At 39.5% G+C, this 18,243-nt stretch overlaps 1 protein-coding gene across 1 annotated transcript in view; it reads left to right on the forward strand.

Annotated features, from left to right (window-relative positions):
• Nucleotides 1-18,243, forward strand: part of LOC142216350 (dynein axonemal heavy chain 11-like) — a 249,638-nt gene that overhangs the window by 154,515 nt on the left and 76,880 nt on the right. Inside the window, exons 53-56 of the mRNA XM_075284114.1 lie at nt 1,925-2,160; nt 2,564-2,686; nt 9,169-9,373; nt 10,743-10,907. Coding sequence (XP_075140215.1) covers nt 1,925-2,160; nt 2,564-2,686; nt 9,169-9,373; nt 10,743-10,907 — 729 coding nt within the window. The remainder of the gene's footprint in view (nt 1-1,924; nt 2,161-2,563; nt 2,687-9,168; nt 9,374-10,742; nt 10,908-18,243) is intronic.

The following is an 18,243-nucleotide window of genomic DNA, read 5'->3' on the forward strand; positions in this document are numbered from 1 at the left end:
AATTCCAACATGCCCAGTCATTCTTTTCCCCAACACATGCCATCTGGAGATGGAGATATCCTCATGCATATTTGATAAGTCTGCTGATCTCCAGGTTTATCTGACGTTTATCACATGTGAATTGGCCACCTTAACGTTCAACACCGAACCCAAGTGGAATAAGACGTCAAACATTAACCACAACATAACTTTATCAGTACTGTACACAGTAGGCAACCATTTGAATTACAGAGGTATTTTACTTGCTAAATTCATGACTTTTTTGATAGGGAGTTATACATACAGTCCTATGAAAAAGTTTGGGCACCCCTATTAATCGTAATCATTTTTAGTTCTAAATATTTTGGTGTTTGCAACAGCCATTTCAGTTTGATATATCTAATAACTGATGGACACAGTAATATTTCAGGATTGAAATGAGGTTTATTGTACTAACAGAAAATGCGCAATATGCATTAAACCAAAATTTGACCGGTGCAAAAATATGGGCACCTCAACAGAAAAGTGACATTAATATTTAGTAGATCCTCCTTTTGCAAAGATAACAGCCTCTAGTCGCTTCCTGTAGCTTTAAATCAGTTCCTGGATCCTGGATGAAGGTATTTTGGACCATTTCTTTCTACAAAACAATTCAAGTTCAGTTAAGTTTGATGGTCGCCGAACATGGACAGCCCGCTCTCAAATGATCTGAAAACAAAGATTGTTCAACATAGTTGTTCAGGGGAAGGATACAAATGTTGTCTCAGAGATTTAACCTGTCAGTTTCCACTGTGAGGAACATAGTAAGGAAATGGAAGACCACAGGGACAGTTCTTGTTAAGCCCAGAAGTGGCAGGCCAAGAAAAATATCAGAAAGGCAGAGAAGAAGAATGGTGAGAACAGTCAAGGACAATCCACAGATCACCTCCAAAGAGCTGCAGCATCATCTTGCTGCAGATGGTGTCACTGTGCATCGGTCAACTATACAGCGCACTTTGCACAAATAGAAGCTGTATGGGAGAGTGATGAGAAAGAAGCCGTTTCTGCACGTACGCCACAAATAGAGTTGCCTGAGGTATGAAAAAGCACATTTGGACAAGGCAGCTTCATTTTGGAAACAAAAATTGAGTTGTTTGGTTATAAAAAAAAGGCGTTATGCATGGCGTCCAAAAAGAAACAGCATTCCAAGAAAAACACATGCTACCCACTGTAAAATTTGGTGGAGGTTCCATCATGCTTTGGGGCTGTGTGGCCAATGCCGGCATCAGGAATGTTGTTAAAGTTGAGAGTCGCATGGATTCCACTCAGTATCAGCAGATTCTTGAGAATAATGTTCAAGAATCAGTGACGAAGTTGAAGTTACGCCGGGGATGGATATTTCAGCAAGACAATGATCCAAAACACCGCTCCAAATCCTCAGGCATTCATGCAGAGGAACAATTACAATGTTCTGAAATGGCCATCCCAGTCCCCAGACCTGAATATCATTGAACATCTGTGGGATGATTTGAAGCGGGCTGTCCATGCTCAGCGACCATCTAACTTAACTGAACTTGAATTGTTTGTCCAAAATACCTTCATCCAGGATCCAGGAACTGATTAAAATCTACAGGAAGCGACTAGAGGCTGTTATCTCTGCAAAAGGAGGATCTACTAAATATTAATGTCACTTTACTGTTGAGGTGCCCATACTTTTGCACCGGTCAAATTTTGGTTTAATGCATATTGCGCATTTTCTGTTAGTAAAATAAACCTCATTTCAATCCTGAAATATTACTGTGTCCATCAGTTATTAGATATATCAAACTGAAATGGCTGTTGCAAATACCAAAATATTTAGAACTAAAAATGATTAAGATTAATAGGGGTGCCCAAACTTTTTCATAGGACTGTATTTTGACCAATGACCAGTATGACCAATCATGTTCTTTATTGTCTGTTTTAGGTTCCCGTACCAATGACAGAAGGGCTTGATCCTATATCTATGTTGACTGATGATGCAACTATTGCAAAATGGAACAATGAGGGACTACCCAGTGATAAAATGTCTATCGAGAATGGTACCATATTGTCAAACTGTGAACGATGGCCGCTAATGATCGATCCCCAACTTCAAGGCATCAAGTGGATTAAAAACAGATATGGGTCCAGGCTGAAAGTCATTCATCTGGGTCAGAAAGGGTAATGTCCTACAAAACCATCAATACATTATAACAATGTAAAGGCATATTGTATATTAAGGGCCACTTTCTTCAAGGAATTGGTAGGATCACAGCACGTTGACCCTCACCAACCAGCACCAATGTTATGAAGTCCTTAACATTTGACTGAAAACTTTTTAGTGAAGGTTTAGGCTTTATTCACATGTTCATTGTGACTTTTGTGCAAAACAGACAGAACCTATTGGCTTAGATTGAAGTATGTTGACATTTCATTGAGGCTTCCATAGTTTTAAGGTTTTCTCTCCTCCTCCTCTCCTTGCGGACCCCAAAGTAGAACTTCAACTTTCCACTGTGACTACTTACCATTGGCGCTACATGAGCACATCCTTAAAATCCAATTTGTATGTTCCTTTATTGTACAGATATGTGGATGTCATAGAACAAGCAGTTGTGGCTGGTAATCCAGTTCTAATCGAAAACTTGGAAGAATCTATTGACCCAGTGCTTGACCCATTACTTGGGCGACATACACTTAAAAGGGGAAGGTAACAATTATTTACTATTAACTAGTATATTATTTTATGTTATGTTACTACAATTACATCCTCACAGGGCGCTCATCTCATAACAATGTATATGGAGAAGTTTGTAGGAGCCCTGTAAAGTACTGTATATACTTGAGTATAAGCCGAATTTTTCAGCACAGTTTTTGTACTGAAAAAGCCCCCTCGGCTTTTTTTTTTTTTAGGAGGGGGGCGGGGGTTATGACCAGCTGCAATATCAATGCATGGAATCTCCCATAAAATAGTTGGAAAAAAAAGAAGCTTTTAAAAAAATAAAAAATTAAATAAAAGTTGTAAATCCCTCCTTTCCCTAGAATACATATAAAAGTAGAAAATTACTGTGAAACACATACACATTAGGTATCCCTGTGTCTGACAGTGCCCGGTCTACTGAATATAGGGGGTCTGCAGTGCTCCTGTTCTGTCAGGATGGGGTTAATAGGATCACTGCAGATACCCTATATTCAGCCAGGCTGGATTCCAAGTGGGGGAAAAAAAACTCAGTCCTCAAGCTCAGGGAAGGGGCAGACAGACAACCAAAACACCCCCTCCCCTTACCCAGCACCCAGCATCTACTGCACCCAAAAACTCCAACCATTTTAATTTTTGAAATTTTCCAGTAGCTGCTGCATTTCCCCCCCTAAGCTTATACTCGAGTCAATAAGTTTTCCCAGTTTTTTGTGGTAAACTTAGGGTCCTCAGCTTATATTCGGGTCGGCTTATACTCGAGTATATATGGTAGTTTGCCTCCAAGGAATGGGCCATAGATAAATTGCATCCACTTCATTCTAGTGGACATCTCCTACCAGTATCAGTATAGTTAGCGCCTGCATTTATATTTATAATGGGATTAATGTAACTAATACATCTTAGAGAGAGAATGATGCATGTTGTGTAACATAGTGAAGCAGACAAGTCCCGTTTGATTAATATATCAGTTTCTTGTGACCTTGAGGAGATCACAGTATTCTCAAGAGACTCTAAAATTACACAGCAAATGGTATAGCCCGCACGCCTTTCGCATCCTGTACTTATAGTGGTATATATGGATATGATGAAAATAACTAGTCATGCAGGTGATATCTAATTTTACCCACAAGAACATTTTCTGTATTCTAGGTTATCTCTTAAGATGATCTTATAAATCTACTGACCAGTTAGATAAATGTCGCATACTTTGCTGCTAAGATATAAATCTTTTTTGTTGCACATATGCAATCCTATACATTTGTGGGATATTTAGTGCTAGCAAAGACAATTTAGAAGATGGTATCAATGAAAATCCATCTCGAAAAATGCAAAGGATCCATATATCTGTCAATTAAGTTTCTTACTATTTTAGTGTCCTTGTAACATGAGGGTGATGGATACAGTAATGGTAACCAGTACTGGAGGTGTAAGTCATCTACTGGTTGTGCAGAACATACAACGTGAACATGTAGAATGTACAAACCAGATAATATTAATATCTCTCACTTGAGAACTTCAGCCCCCCGGCCCACGCAAGAAGAGTCTCCCTTTCCCTTACACAATGGTGTGTGCACATAGGGGTGAACCTGCCACTTTCGCCACCCGAGGCGAATGACAGAAAACCGCCCCCCCCGGGAGGAGGGGGCGGAGAGGAGGGGGCGTGGCAGAGCTGAGCAGGTGGGGCTAAGTGAAGGGGGCGGGGCTTAGCGGTGTTCGCAGGCAGAGAGCAGGCACAGAGAGGACCTGCTCTCTACCTGAGCGTGAGGGGAGGCTGCTGGAGCAGTGCTGCTCCAGTGGCCTCCCCAATCCACCGCTCGGTGCTAAGCCAGCCCTGGACTGGCTTAGGTAAGCAAAAATGCTGCCCTCCCTGGCGCCCTGGCATAGCACCGCCTGAAGCGGTCGCTTCAGGTCGCCTCATGGGAGGTGCGGCGCTGTGCGCACATCATCCTGGGCCACCTCCGATTTAGGGTTGCTATCGTCCACCCTCTGGGCACTGAGCTACTGTCGCATGCACCTCCACATTTGGTCCAATGGTCAATCAGTCTGTCTTCCCAGCCTCCATGAAGTGTGCTACTTTTGGGCCGTCTGCCCTTTTCGCAGTTTTTCATGAAAATCCACTTATGAGAAAATAAATCTAAGGGGCGTCTTTATTTGTGAATACTTGCAGTGATAGGGTACAGGGCGGCACTCAACTCTAATGACTCAAAATCAGACCAGGTTCATGCTCACTGGGGAACTGACCAACTCCCAAATGGAAACCATGTAAAAATTATGTGACGGCACTCCAATTTTTTTCTGCAAAAACTGTTTACTCACAATTTGTTGCAAGGTGCAATGATAACGTTTTGGGAACTCGTCCCTTTATCAGTCATTGCTCGAGAGAATGGTAGGCTAATATGGTCTTACAGTAGTCTGGGAAGATCCGTTGGTGGTGAGAACTGCATGCATATTTGTGAATGCGTCTAAGCACTGAAGCTTCAAGTGAGGATTTTGCAAAATTACAGTATTTACCAACTTTGTAAATCACCAAACTTTATACTGTGCACCCAAGATGCTTAGGAGGCTTAGGTTTGCAAAAAGCCCATGACGTTGCAGCCTGGTTCAGAAGTCTGTGCCACCAAAATCTGGGCTGTTCTGGCATGTTTGCAATAACTTTGACTATTTACTTTGACTTTTACACACTGTAAGTGAATGGGAGGTGACATAACAGAAGCCAATTAGAGACACCTAGCACATAGAGGAATCTGCTAAATGTTATAGCTTAAATTAGAAGAATCTTTCATGAATATTCATAAGACGTCAATTTGATTAAGAACATTACAGTTACACAGGTGAAAGTGACACAGTATGAGCGCTTTCAAGACAATACCCTTCTAATGGTGGAGAATATATTTATCTGTCAGTATAAAGGTCCTGTGACAACTGATCCAACCACCAGACAAACAAGCAGTGATGTGAACAGTCTGGCCTGGCCATTGCCATCAGGATTTGATGCGACTTAGATTTCTCTTTTGTTCACTCAATTAATTTTGTTAATTTTGACAATAATAAACTATTAACACTTCTGTTTCTAAAAGCATCCTTACTTTGCAACATTTTTCCCACTGCTAAAACTTTTGTACAGTACTGAATGTATCAATCTTCTCATCTCTTTCTATGCTATACCAGATTGGTCGGTTCGCTTTAGATTGAGGCCATGTTGCATTTTTTTGTGGCTAGCAGAAAAACCAACCCATTAAAGTCAGATTCCACACCAAATTCCTCACCATTTTCCTCCTTAGAATTCTGCTAGAGAAAAGTCGATCACCGTCAGTCCAGCTTCTACATTGCCAAGAAAACCTAAATCATCTCTCGACCCCTCGTATGAATACACTGCAAATGAGTAATTGTACCCTCCATGTTAATTCCATAATATATTACCCATAATATGATCTGTCTTTACTAGAGATGAGCGAGTAGTACTCGATTGAGTAGGTGTTCGATCGAATACTACGGTATTCAAAATACTCGTACTCGATCGAGTACCACTCGCTATTCGAATGTAAAAGTACGATGCAGAACCAGCATTGATTGGCCGAATGCTATACAGTCAGCCAATCAATGCTGGTTCTTCTCCTACCTTTAGAAGTCTTCTCCGTGCAGCTTCCCCGCGGCGTCTTCCGGCTCTTCATTCACTCTGCTAGGCATCGGGCCTGGGCAGAGCCGACTGCGCATGTCTGCTTGTAGTGCGGGCATGTGCAGTCAGCTCTGCCCAGGCCCGATGCCTGGCAGAGTGAATTCAGAGCCGGAAGACACCACGGGGAAGCTGCGCGGAGAAGACTTCTTGGAGGATCCAGCCCGACCCTCACTCGTGGACTTGGTAAGTATAATTTGATCGAACGTTGCCTACCCCTGAAACGAGCATTTTCCCCCCATAGAGTATAATAGGGTTCGATATTCAATTCGAGTAGTCGAATATTGAGGGGCTACTCGAAACGAATATCGAACCTCAAACATTTTACTGTTCGCTCATCTCTAGTCTTTACATATAAATCTAAACTATCAATAATATGACTAGAATGCAGACTAGCCCTCTGAGCTTAAACCTTCCACAAATATTATCTTAAGAACATACACATGGACTAATGTACTACCTATAAGCTGTCAATCTCCTTGTCCGCCCGGATCTGCGACCTCTCTAATCACTGTACATGTCTTTCTAGTCTAATTATATCATGTAAGATTCCATCGGGCGCTGTTTGCAGCCTATACGGGGTGTTTTATTTCAGATAATCAGCATTTCATCTCTGATTGGGGTCACTTCATTATTCCCAATGTCTAATTATGCTTATCAATTACAGTCATTTATTTTGATAGCACATTGCAGGTAACCCAGGCAGTCATCTCCATAATTACCTGCTAAGGGATGATACATGTATCCGTGTGTGTTTGACAGCAGCCATGTGAGCTCTTTTTTTTTTTTTTTTTTGCTGTGCTTTCCAAAATATTTGGCTTCCTTGCACAAATGCCCTATCAGACACCCCCAGTTCATAACTGTAGCAGAGTCCTCGACATGCTGAGTATTGATCCAGCTGAACGCACTTGCACAGTTCAACACTACCCTGAAAGGTATGTTTAATTTCTCACTCTCTTGGGGGTATTTGATTCAAGGAGTGATTTCATGGAGCGTTGTGACTCAGAAAATGACTACTACTTAGAACACTTTGGTTGTCATTCTGAATTTCAATGACTGTTGACTTCAAAACAAACACTTGGGAAGACAGAGGTGACAGAGGAAAACTTAGAGAATCTGCAGTGTATACAAGACACACAGGGAAGCGTAAAGTATTCTTAAGATAAAGAACAGCTCCATTATGGGTCAATAGTAAATAATATTTTATGGATTTACTTACATTGCTATTACCTAATATAATGGTATTGTAGGAATTGCTCTCTTCGGTGCTGTGATTTTTTTTCCATTCTTTGCTCCTACTCTATAGTTCCATCCACGGATACAATACACGCTGACTTACAACAGCTTGTAGTCGGGAGTCCATCAACACAAGGCAGGCTCCTAAGGATATCAATTCTGATCATAAAATATAGGACGGAATTGTTAATTATGTGATTCTAAAATAGAAAATAAAATTTAAAAAGAAAAATTTTACATTCAAAATTTAAAAATAGTAATTCTGTTTCAATTGATTTTATTGGTAATTACAGGTACAGAAAAAAAAGGGAGAATATAGGGGAACATATTGTCAGCGTATAGATCATATAATGGATCTAAGAGCATTTAATCTATTACAAAATCAGAATCATAAACAATATCTAAATGTATACTATATTGGATGACACAAAGTCCATCTCGGTGGACGAAACGCGCGTCGGGGGTTCTACTCTATAGGCGGTATGTTATATCACTGAGGGGGATTTTTTCCTACTACTTATATCTGGTACTTGTGTCTGGTTGTATGGCATTCTGTTATGGGGCATGGTATTACTTGCCCATTGGCATTATGACTTGAGATACCCTTGGCCGTGCAGCTATATACTGTATATTACATCCAGGCACCTATATACAGTATAATGCATTATATTTACCCCTCAGTGTTATAGTCTTAGCCACCTATGGCTAGGTCATTTTTGGTATTTGGCTATCATGTCCCCCCCTATTTGTGTGTCTTATGTTATTTGTATCACATTTTTTTAATCTTGGCATTAATAAAATTTATTAGTTTTATACTACTTTTGTGTGTTTTTCTTAGTATTTTGGTTGGTTTATTGCACACAACAGCATGCTATTTTTTTTTTGTTTGGTTTGTTGACACTTAGCAATGTTAAAACGGCAACGTTTAAATTTGTGATTTCTTAAAATTGTAATTCTAGTCAATTTAATGAATAGTTTTGGTAAAGTAGACAGTACATATTAGGGTATCCAAAAAATCTGAGCAAAAAAACACAATGTATTATATGTTTGACTTACATTTTATAATTGACCTCAATATTTTTTTAAATATTTTTTTTCTATTTAAATTTATATATCACTTCTACTCAGTGCAGTTATAGTCTATTATTATATGTGTTGTATTGTATATTATATATCATTATTATATACCTGCATAGGTACAGATCCAACCTATAATATATTCTTGGTTTATTTGTATATGGTCTGCATCTGCATTCACTTCTTCTGCTTCATATATTGTTATATTATTTATGTTACATTATTGTTATCTCAACTCCAAATTAATGAATTGATTTTTAACATGAGCAAATAGCAAATACATAGGCAAAAATATACTTCATGTTAAGTCAAGTTCTTTTTTTTAATTCCTTGTTATCTTCGTTATCCCATTTTGGGTGCAAAGTTAATACAAGATGCATTGAGAAAATAAAAAAATTGGTTGAATTTTATCCATTTTGTGACCCTCTGCTTCATTCGGTAACGTAGAAATTAGTTGTTGACTCTGCACAATAGAGCTTTACTATAAATTTTTGCTTCTAATTTGCAGATACATCAGAATTGGGGATAAAGAATGTAAATACCATCCAAAATTTAGACTCATCCTTCACACAAAGCTTGCCAATCCCCACTACAAACCAGAAATACAAGCCCAGACAACACTCATCAACTTCACAGTAACAAGAGATGGCTTGGAAGACCAGCTTCTGGCTGATGTGGTGAATCTAGAGAGGCCCGATTTGGAACATTTCAAGGTAACAGTTCTCCTGATTTGCCAGGCATACTTATATTGACCAAAAATTTTCAGCAATGAAAAAAAGACTCCAGGTATATTTTGTATATTTCACTGGTGGGTCAATGTTTCTTCAAACTAGCCCTGGAGTCATCTATAAAGGATTCCTTCAGTATTGTCAAGGTCCAAGATTAGATAGGTAACAAATGTCAAACGGGTTGGCAATTATCTCTTTGTGGATAGGGAATATGGGTGCCTTCACTTGAATGAGTTTCGGGTATGAACCTGGGACCTTGTGTTGGATGGATTTGCCAGCCTGTACCTTACGTCAGGAGGACTGCTAGCAGTATAGTTACCTATGTTGCGAGGACTCCCTACCTCCTAGCGACATACATCCTGAAAGTTACAACAACTGCTGCTGACAACCCTGGAGAAGGTAATGGGGGCATGTTGACCTGACTGTGAGAAAGGGTGCCGTAGGGAGGTGTTTATGGGCGAGGCAGAGGAGGAAGGACAGCATAACAGGGGGTGGGATTTTGAGTTCACATGGTAGATTTCAATAGTATTGAAGGCAGCAGAGTAAGACTTCCTGTTGCACAGTAACCAATGCTAGAAAAAATAGATCACTCTGTGATCAAATAACTAAATGAATAAGGTTAAAATCAGGATAAGGAACGTTGTTGTGAGAAGAGAAAAAACAATCACCAGGGTGCCCCTTTAAGCATTGTGTCCATGTCCATTTCACAAATACATGTTATAAATATAAGGGGGAAAAAAGCATCTGCTTCTTTATTTTTCAAAACTCTGCCCTTTTTGTCATGGCGTGTCTAGTATCGCAACTCAGCATCGTTCATGCACAACCCATAAACCCTTTGGAATCTTTGACAACCCCTGAACAGATAAGAGTTAGCAGAAGAACATGGAGGGGCATCAATGGTTTGAAGAATTGCATGTTGGCATAGTGTTTATTCATGGCATTGTTGATAGAGGGTGAGCTTTAGGTATGTGAACTGTCTGCTTATACATACTGTAGCGTTCAGATATTTCATAGAATCTTTCAAATAAAATACATGAAATGTCTGTATTAGAAAGAACACACAGCTCTAAATATGATACTTAAAATAAAAATAGCAATAATTAAAAAAAAAGGACATTTTAAGTTTTTTTTTGTGAGTAAATGGAATGAATAAGGAATAAAATGGTCATTTAAATGTAGCTGATAAAGCCTCAAATTATACTCCTTTTCCTTTCTGGATATTAGTCCTGACCTTAAGCGCTTTAGAACTATTGTAGAATGTTGAATAATCAGGAAAATTAAAAGGTAGCAAAGTGTATTCCTATTGTTAGCAGTCTTGGAATTACAGGTCTAAAACTTACCATTTTCTTTTCAGTCGGAGCTCACAAAGCAACAGAATTATTTTAAAATTGAGTTGAAAATGCTCGAGGATGAATTACTGACACGCCTATCGGCAGCAGAAAGTAATTTCCTGGGGGACACACTCCTGGTGGAAAAGCTGGAAACAACTAAACACACGGCAGCCGAGATCGAAATGAAGGTAACGGAAGCTTTATCACAAACTGGAAGCTGCTCCGAAATATACAGTAAGATGTCACCACCTAAGAAAATGAGAAGATGAGGAGATTTTCTAGAACGCTAATTGCTAGGCATCCCTGACTTTTTGGATCTTCTTTATTTTTACGGTATAGTCCCTCCTGGTGTAACATTCAGTTCTGCTCATAAGGGCAGGATAAATACTTGCAACATATAAATAGAACTGCAACAAATTTTCTTGTTACAATGACGTTTCTTCAATATTAAGGTAAGATCTATTATATAACAGTTCAATGGGGAGGCATTGGTAACATCTCTCTACATGGGCACAAATCATGTTAAAATTTTAGTAAAAATTGCCACCATTAAATAACCTTAATTTTTGACTTAGAAAGTGGCTCGCGACCTTACAAATATTACAAAATATCCAACCATTTTTTTTCGTCATAGGGAACCATTGGACAATACTTTTTTTTTCCAATTGTTTTATCGATAGTTGTATATATATATATATATATATATATATATATATATATATATGTATATGTATAATGACAACATTTGGTAATGTCATGAATGGTCTGTCATTTTTATTCATTTTCTTATTTGCAAACACAAGCTTTTTTTCAGGACAAGTTCTTCCCACGTTGAAATTTTTCAAATGATCTAAATTGTGAAATCCAAAGGTCCATTTATAATAAAATAATAGGTGTTAGAATTAGCAAATACTAGAAAAAAAATAACAAATAGAAAGCAAAACAAAAGAAAGTGAATTGAGCTGATTGACCACTTTGACTCATCTTCCCAGTTTTCTCCTTATATATTTGCCATTTTTAGGCTAGAATAAATAGTCCAAAAAAGGGTCCAGGATGAATAATGAGCTTTGAAATCCTTTATTGCGTCAAATGGCAACGCGTTTCGGCATCTACACTGGTGTCTTCATCAGGACCAACCTGGTGGTGAAATGGATAACAAACAAATGGATCCTTTTTATGCTTGGTTCACATAACAGAATATGGGGATTGGGGAGCATTTGGATTTTTCCACCTCTAATTCCTCTCCATATTCCAGCCCTTTGGATTCTGTACTAGAGTTTCAGCTTTCTGCCATGGCTTTGCTCACTGATTAGCCCCAATAGGGCTAATTTGCCTGAGCCTTGCGCCATAGAATCCACAGGAAGATCAAGGATTCTTCTTTTGTATGTGACCTCTAAAAAGAAGCTTCTGTCCTCTGCCCAATAGGAGGCAGATTGAAGCCTCAAAATCAGCTGTAAATTCTGTGGAGTGCACCTAGCCTTAGTCTGCCCCCTGAATTTTCAGTCCTATACCTAGTAATGTATTTTGTTTATTACATCCAGAGACAAGTGGTGAACTAGATAAGTCCTCCAAACATTTGTGCTTTTCTCCCCATGTTTCTTTGCTTCCATCAAATCCATCTACAAATTGTGTTTGACTAAGGGTCCATTCATACAGAGGAAAATGGTGAGGAATTTGGTGTGGAATTTCAGAAAAGGAATCCATTGAAGTCAATGGGAGGCTTTTTTTTTTTCAGCGCTGAAATTCCACACCAAATTCCTCACCATTTTCCTCCATGTGAATGGACCCTTATAGTTGAAATGTAAACCCTGTCAAATTCTCCCTGCACTCATCCCCACCTGCAGCATATTTAGCTTATATTATTGTGGTCTATAGGAACAGAAGCATCTGCAAACTGCCAGGAGTTGTTGGGAAATGGGCAGTCAGGAGGATTTTTAGATTTCTGTTAAAATGCCTATTGCACCAAAGACAAACCGATCAACTGATCACCTTGGGTCTGGTACCCAAGACTGGCAAATAGCTAGAAAAGGTGCAACCAGTTGCAGTATTACTGTTACGGTTCTGTGTATATATTTAAAAATAGTATTTTTAAATGACAGACCTGCTAGTCTGCAAGGCACTGCAGCAAGGTCCACAGGCCCAGATGGGCAGCTGTAAGGTCTGAACAGAGTGCTACCAGTTAAACTGCACTGGCAGTCATGTGGCGCGGTACACAATTGTGAACAAGCTGCAACACCCTGCCAGTTAACCTCACTGGACAGGTGCACAGTACAGCTGAAACAGCAAGGCTGCCAAGGGTTAACCTTCACCCCAGGTCAGCAACAAAACATGCTCCTGCAACAGCTAGGAGCTACAAAGTGAGGAGACAGTTAAATGGCTACTGATTCCCACTGGCAGGGCCAAGGAATCCTACCTAGATCCCTAGAGACTGCTCTTACCATTAACTGGAACCTGGCCCTAACCTCCTGTCTCAAGGTACTTAGTCAAAGCGTGAGCACCGGGCGGGGTCAGCTCACGCCATATAAAGGCTAGTCCCCGCCCAACAGGGCGGTGGCCATGATGTCACCGATCATGCTCAGTATGGGCAAAATGGGACCTAGCCTCTGAGCGGCTCCATCATGTCTGAGCATGCTCAGTAGGGAAAGAATGGCACTTAACCTCTGAGCGGCTCCAAAATGTCTGAGCATGCTCAGTAGGCCGAAAGCTGGACTTAGACTCCAGACACTTCATTGCATGATGCCGAAGGTTGGATTGGCCTGCAGGTGGCGCTATGCACTGGACGGGAACCCTGCGGGACCCAATCCTAACAATTACACAGTGGCCATATAGAGCCCCTTTATAATGTTTAATTTCCCAGTAGGGCATGTCCTGATGGTGCAAATGCTATAAAATCCAAAAATTTCCAAACACTTGGTGAAAATTTTAAAACGTCATAGTTAAGAACAAGATTTAGGATCCCAACCTCTTCCTACTCCCCACGATGACATAAGGTTTACCATAGATTCTTTGACGTGCCATATCACTACACATCCATTTAGGCATTCCATATAGATAAACAAATGGATAAAGTCATCTTCTTTGTTCGTTTTTGTTATGTTTTATTCACAAGTAAATTTTTGTTTTTGTAAACTTTCAGAAAAACAGATCTGTGTATCAGATTTTTAGTATATGAGATCACATTGACTTTATCATTCTCCACTAGGCAGGTATATTTCCTGTGATGATGTATATACCAAGAACTGTACAGTCAAATTAGCTTTATTTTTGGACCTCGAATAGAACTAATTTTAATGCATGAGCCTAATTATATTCTCGGGTTAATTAGAATAATCTTCACCATGAGGAAAAAGTAACATGTAACTTGAAAGAAATGTATTATCAAAAATTAAGAGGCATAGAAACATACACAATCATCACTGATTAAAATCACACATTGGGGTCCCCCTAGTTATGATGTTAAATCACCACAAACCTTGTTGACAATTTTAAGTTACAATAATTATGTTGATTTAACCTACAAATGTGTTTTCTATGTCGGAAATGATAAGGAAGTGTCTATCCTATTTATCTGCCATATGAAACTGATCTGAATGGGGGTGTAAGTAGACCCCGGTGCAAAAATTCAGATTGGGTCCCCCAGCACAAATTCTCCGCACGACCATCAGTCACATCCGATCTATACATTTTAGCCGCATTAACAGTTCCTCTTCCTTCTGTATCTGGGCCCAGACCGCCATGGAGACTTGTTCACAACAGATCTGTGCACGCCCCGCACAGTAATCATACCACTTTTTGTGTCTCAAAACCCCTTGCTGACTATAAGCTGCTTTTTTTTTTTTTTTTGCCATGAAAGTGTTAATTTTCTACTTTCTGACAGTGGAAGGCTGTGTATCAAATATTTTCACTCCAGCTCACCAGAGGGCAGAGGTAATAAGTTTATAAATTTACATGTAAAGCAAAGAAAATCAGGCAGGAAATCGGAGGTTTAAAGGGGCTCTTTTACTAGATTTTCGTGTTTTTAGCTAAAGATATGCCTGAATAGCCAGGTGCTGCTAATTATTAGTAGAAAGACCCCCCCCCCCTTGTTTTTGTTAATTACCATGTAAATCGATATGCAAATCAGCTCCAGGGTGCACAGTGGGCATTCCGTGCACCCCCTTGCATCATACTTTCTGGACGCTCACTGCTGCCTCCAAGCCCTCCTCCTTCTGATTATTCACTGCCACCAGTGTCAGCGGTTTCATTTGAAGTCACGCGCATGCGCAGTAGCACTCCCTCCGGCGCGCTTCTGCGCATGCTCCAGCGCCAGTTCGCAATGTTCTCTACGGGAGTATGCATGACTTCAATAGAAATCGCTGACAATGAAGGCGGTGAATAAGCAGGAGGAAGAGGGCTTGGAGGCAGCCCAGAGCCCCTTTAAAAATGTTTTCTGCCTGTTATATCTACATGCTGTGACCCCCCCTCCTCATGTCCTCCAACCACATTCGGCTGTATTATTAACATCATTTCACACAGAGAACTAAATGATCCTGCAGTGTGTCTCTGTTTCTTTCTTTTTTAATTGCTATGATTCCTAGGATTTCTCTATCTGCCATGAGCTCTTGTTATATACTACTCTACCATCCATGAAACTGTATCACTGAAATTTCCCCATTGTGGGACTATTAAAGGATTATCTTATCTTATCTTAAACAGCCTTAGTGTTGTGAGGGTAACTTGTAGCCCCCCCCCCCCCCCCCCCAGGCACTTGGGCCCATTCGCAGCTGTGACTACTACTACTATAGTTATGCTAGTGAAAGTCAGACTGAAACAGAAGAACTCCGTTAACTATTTTAGAATATTTTCAAGATTTTAGAAACTTTTGCATTGTTGTTACAATTCTCCGTGCAGGAATGGTGATCCTGGGTATTACAAAGAGTTATTACAGTCGTTGAACATTTTTGTACTCAATATACAATATGATGAACAAATGTAAAATGCTTTTATGGATATTTCAAGCATAAAATAACTGAGTGGCAGAGAAAAATATATTTTCAGTGAAGATTAAGGTGACAGCTTTATTTTACTGTAACCCAAAATGTGTTTGCAATAATAACCAAGCCAGATAGTAAAAAAAAGACTCAAAAACCTAGCCCATGTTTTATTTAACTGCTTCAATGCCCTGTATCATTGGGAATGCTATCACTAGCCATTTCAATGTCCCAGCCCACCAGGGATATTATTATTATTGTTATTATTATTATTATTATTATTATTATTAATAACCATTTCCATGTCTTAGCCCACAGGGATGTTACCATTATCCACTCCAATGTCCTAGCCCACCAAATAAATAATTATTAATATTATTATAATTATTAAGTCTTTCAGTGTTCCAGCACACCAGGCATATTATTATTATTATTATTATTATTATTATTATTATTATTATTAACCATTTCCATGTCTTAGCCCACAGGGATGTTATCATCAATCCCTTCACCATTGTAGCTCACCAGTGATGTCATCATTATTCCGTACAGTACCCTATGCATGAACTAATAGCTTGTAGAATAACATTAAGCAGTAATAACTTGAATTAATAGTTTATGTTTGACTTTATCTCTCACATCATTCTAGAGGAATTTTGGGCCACTATTCTTTACAATGTTGCATCAGTTCATTGGAGATGTTGGACTTTTTTATGGACAGTTCTCTTAGGGTTCCACCACAGTATTTCAACTGCGTTAAGGTCTGGGCCATTGCAACGTTTTGATTCCTTTTGACACTTTTGGCCAGGCTTTAGCTGTTGGGATAGATGGCCTCAAATTTGACTCTAGAATCCTTTGGTATAGAGATTATGTCCTTGTTAACTCATTAACTACAAGGTGCCCAGTTCATTTGGATGCAAAACAAGCCCAAATAATCATCCATCCACCCCCATTTTTGACAGCTGGTATGCTGTGTTTGCCTTGCACCAAGTGTGGCGCTCTGCATTATGATCAGATACCTTCACATTGGTCTTATCTGTCCAAAGGACTTTGTTCTAGACTTTCTCCTGACAACCCTTCAAAGCAAGATTGTTCAGTCCTTTTTTAATTGTTGTGAACTTGAGCATTTAACTAACATGCTGACAGAGGCCTGTATATTCTTAGACGTAGATTTTGGTTTTTTACAACTTTTTTGAGCATTACACAGTCTGACCTTGTAGTAGATTCAGTAGGATGTCTACTCCTGGGAAGATTGTCAACTGCCTTGACTGTTTTTCACGTAAAAATAATCTTCTACACTGTAGAATAATGGGCTTCAAATTGTTTGGAAGTGGTCTTATAACCCTTCCCAGATTGATGATGAGCAACAATTGCTTCTCTAAGATCATTGCTGATGGCTTTCCTCCTTGGCATTGTGTTAATGCTCCTCCAAACCAGTCAACTGCCAAACTTCCTGCTTTTAGAGAGTTGGTCAAAACTGCTGAAGATCAATCAATGAATGCAATTGATTATTAGTTACTGTCTGCTACTTACCCTCTTAATTCTTTGGAAAAAGTAAAACTACCTTCAGACAACAACAAAAGGTGCAAAATGGCTACGAAAAATGTCCATTTTTTTTACAGCCATCTTGCATCCTAGAAGCACCTGTTTTCACAGATCCCTATACAGTTTATGGAGGGATCCGTGAAACTGGATCCCTCCATAAACTGGTAGCCAGTGGTAGCCAGTAACAGTTAGATGTTCAGAACAAGCACAGGGAATAAATTATGGAATCACTCAATTCTGAGGAAAAAACTCTGGAATCATGAAAAACAAACAAACAATATAACACTCCAACACATCACTAGTACTTTGTTGCACCACCTCTGGCTTTTTTAACTGCTTGCAGTCTCTGAGTTTCCATACAGAAAAGCTAAAAGAAAGCCATCACTAACACCTAAACAGAAAAAAACAAGGTTACCATGGGCTAAGGAAAGGCAATCGTGCACTGTGAATGAAAGTCATATTCAGTGATGAGTCTCGAATCTGTACTGGGCAAGGTGATGATGCTGGAACTTTTGTTTGGTCCTTCCAGTGAGATTTATGCAGAGGACTAAAGAAAACATGCAAATTTCCACTGTCATTGATGATATGGGGCTGCATATCATGTAAAAGCATTGGGGAGATGGCTGTCATTAAACCTTCAATAAATGCACAGGTTTACATTGAAATTTTGGACACTTTTCTTATCCCATTTATCGAAAGGATGTGTGGGGATGATGAAATCATTTTTCAAAATGACATTGCATCTTTCCATAAAGCAAGAATTGTGAAAACATTCCTTGAAAAAAGACACATAAGGTCAATGTCATGGCCTGCAAACAGTCTGGATCTCAATCCGATTGAAAAACAGTGGTGGAAGTTAAAGAAAATGGTCCATGACAAGGCTCTAACCTGCAAAACTGATCTGGCAACAGCAATGAGAGAAGGCTGGAGCCAGATTGATGAAGAGTGCTGTTTATCACTCATGAAGTCAATGCCTCAGAGACTGCAAGCAGTTATAAAAGCCAGAGGT

Source organism: Leptodactylus fuscus, chromosome 8 (genome assembly GCF_031893055.1).
Source record: "Leptodactylus fuscus isolate aLepFus1 chromosome 8, aLepFus1.hap2, whole genome shotgun sequence".
In the NCBI taxonomy this organism is placed as follows: domain Eukaryota; kingdom Metazoa; phylum Chordata; class Amphibia; order Anura; family Leptodactylidae; genus Leptodactylus; species Leptodactylus fuscus.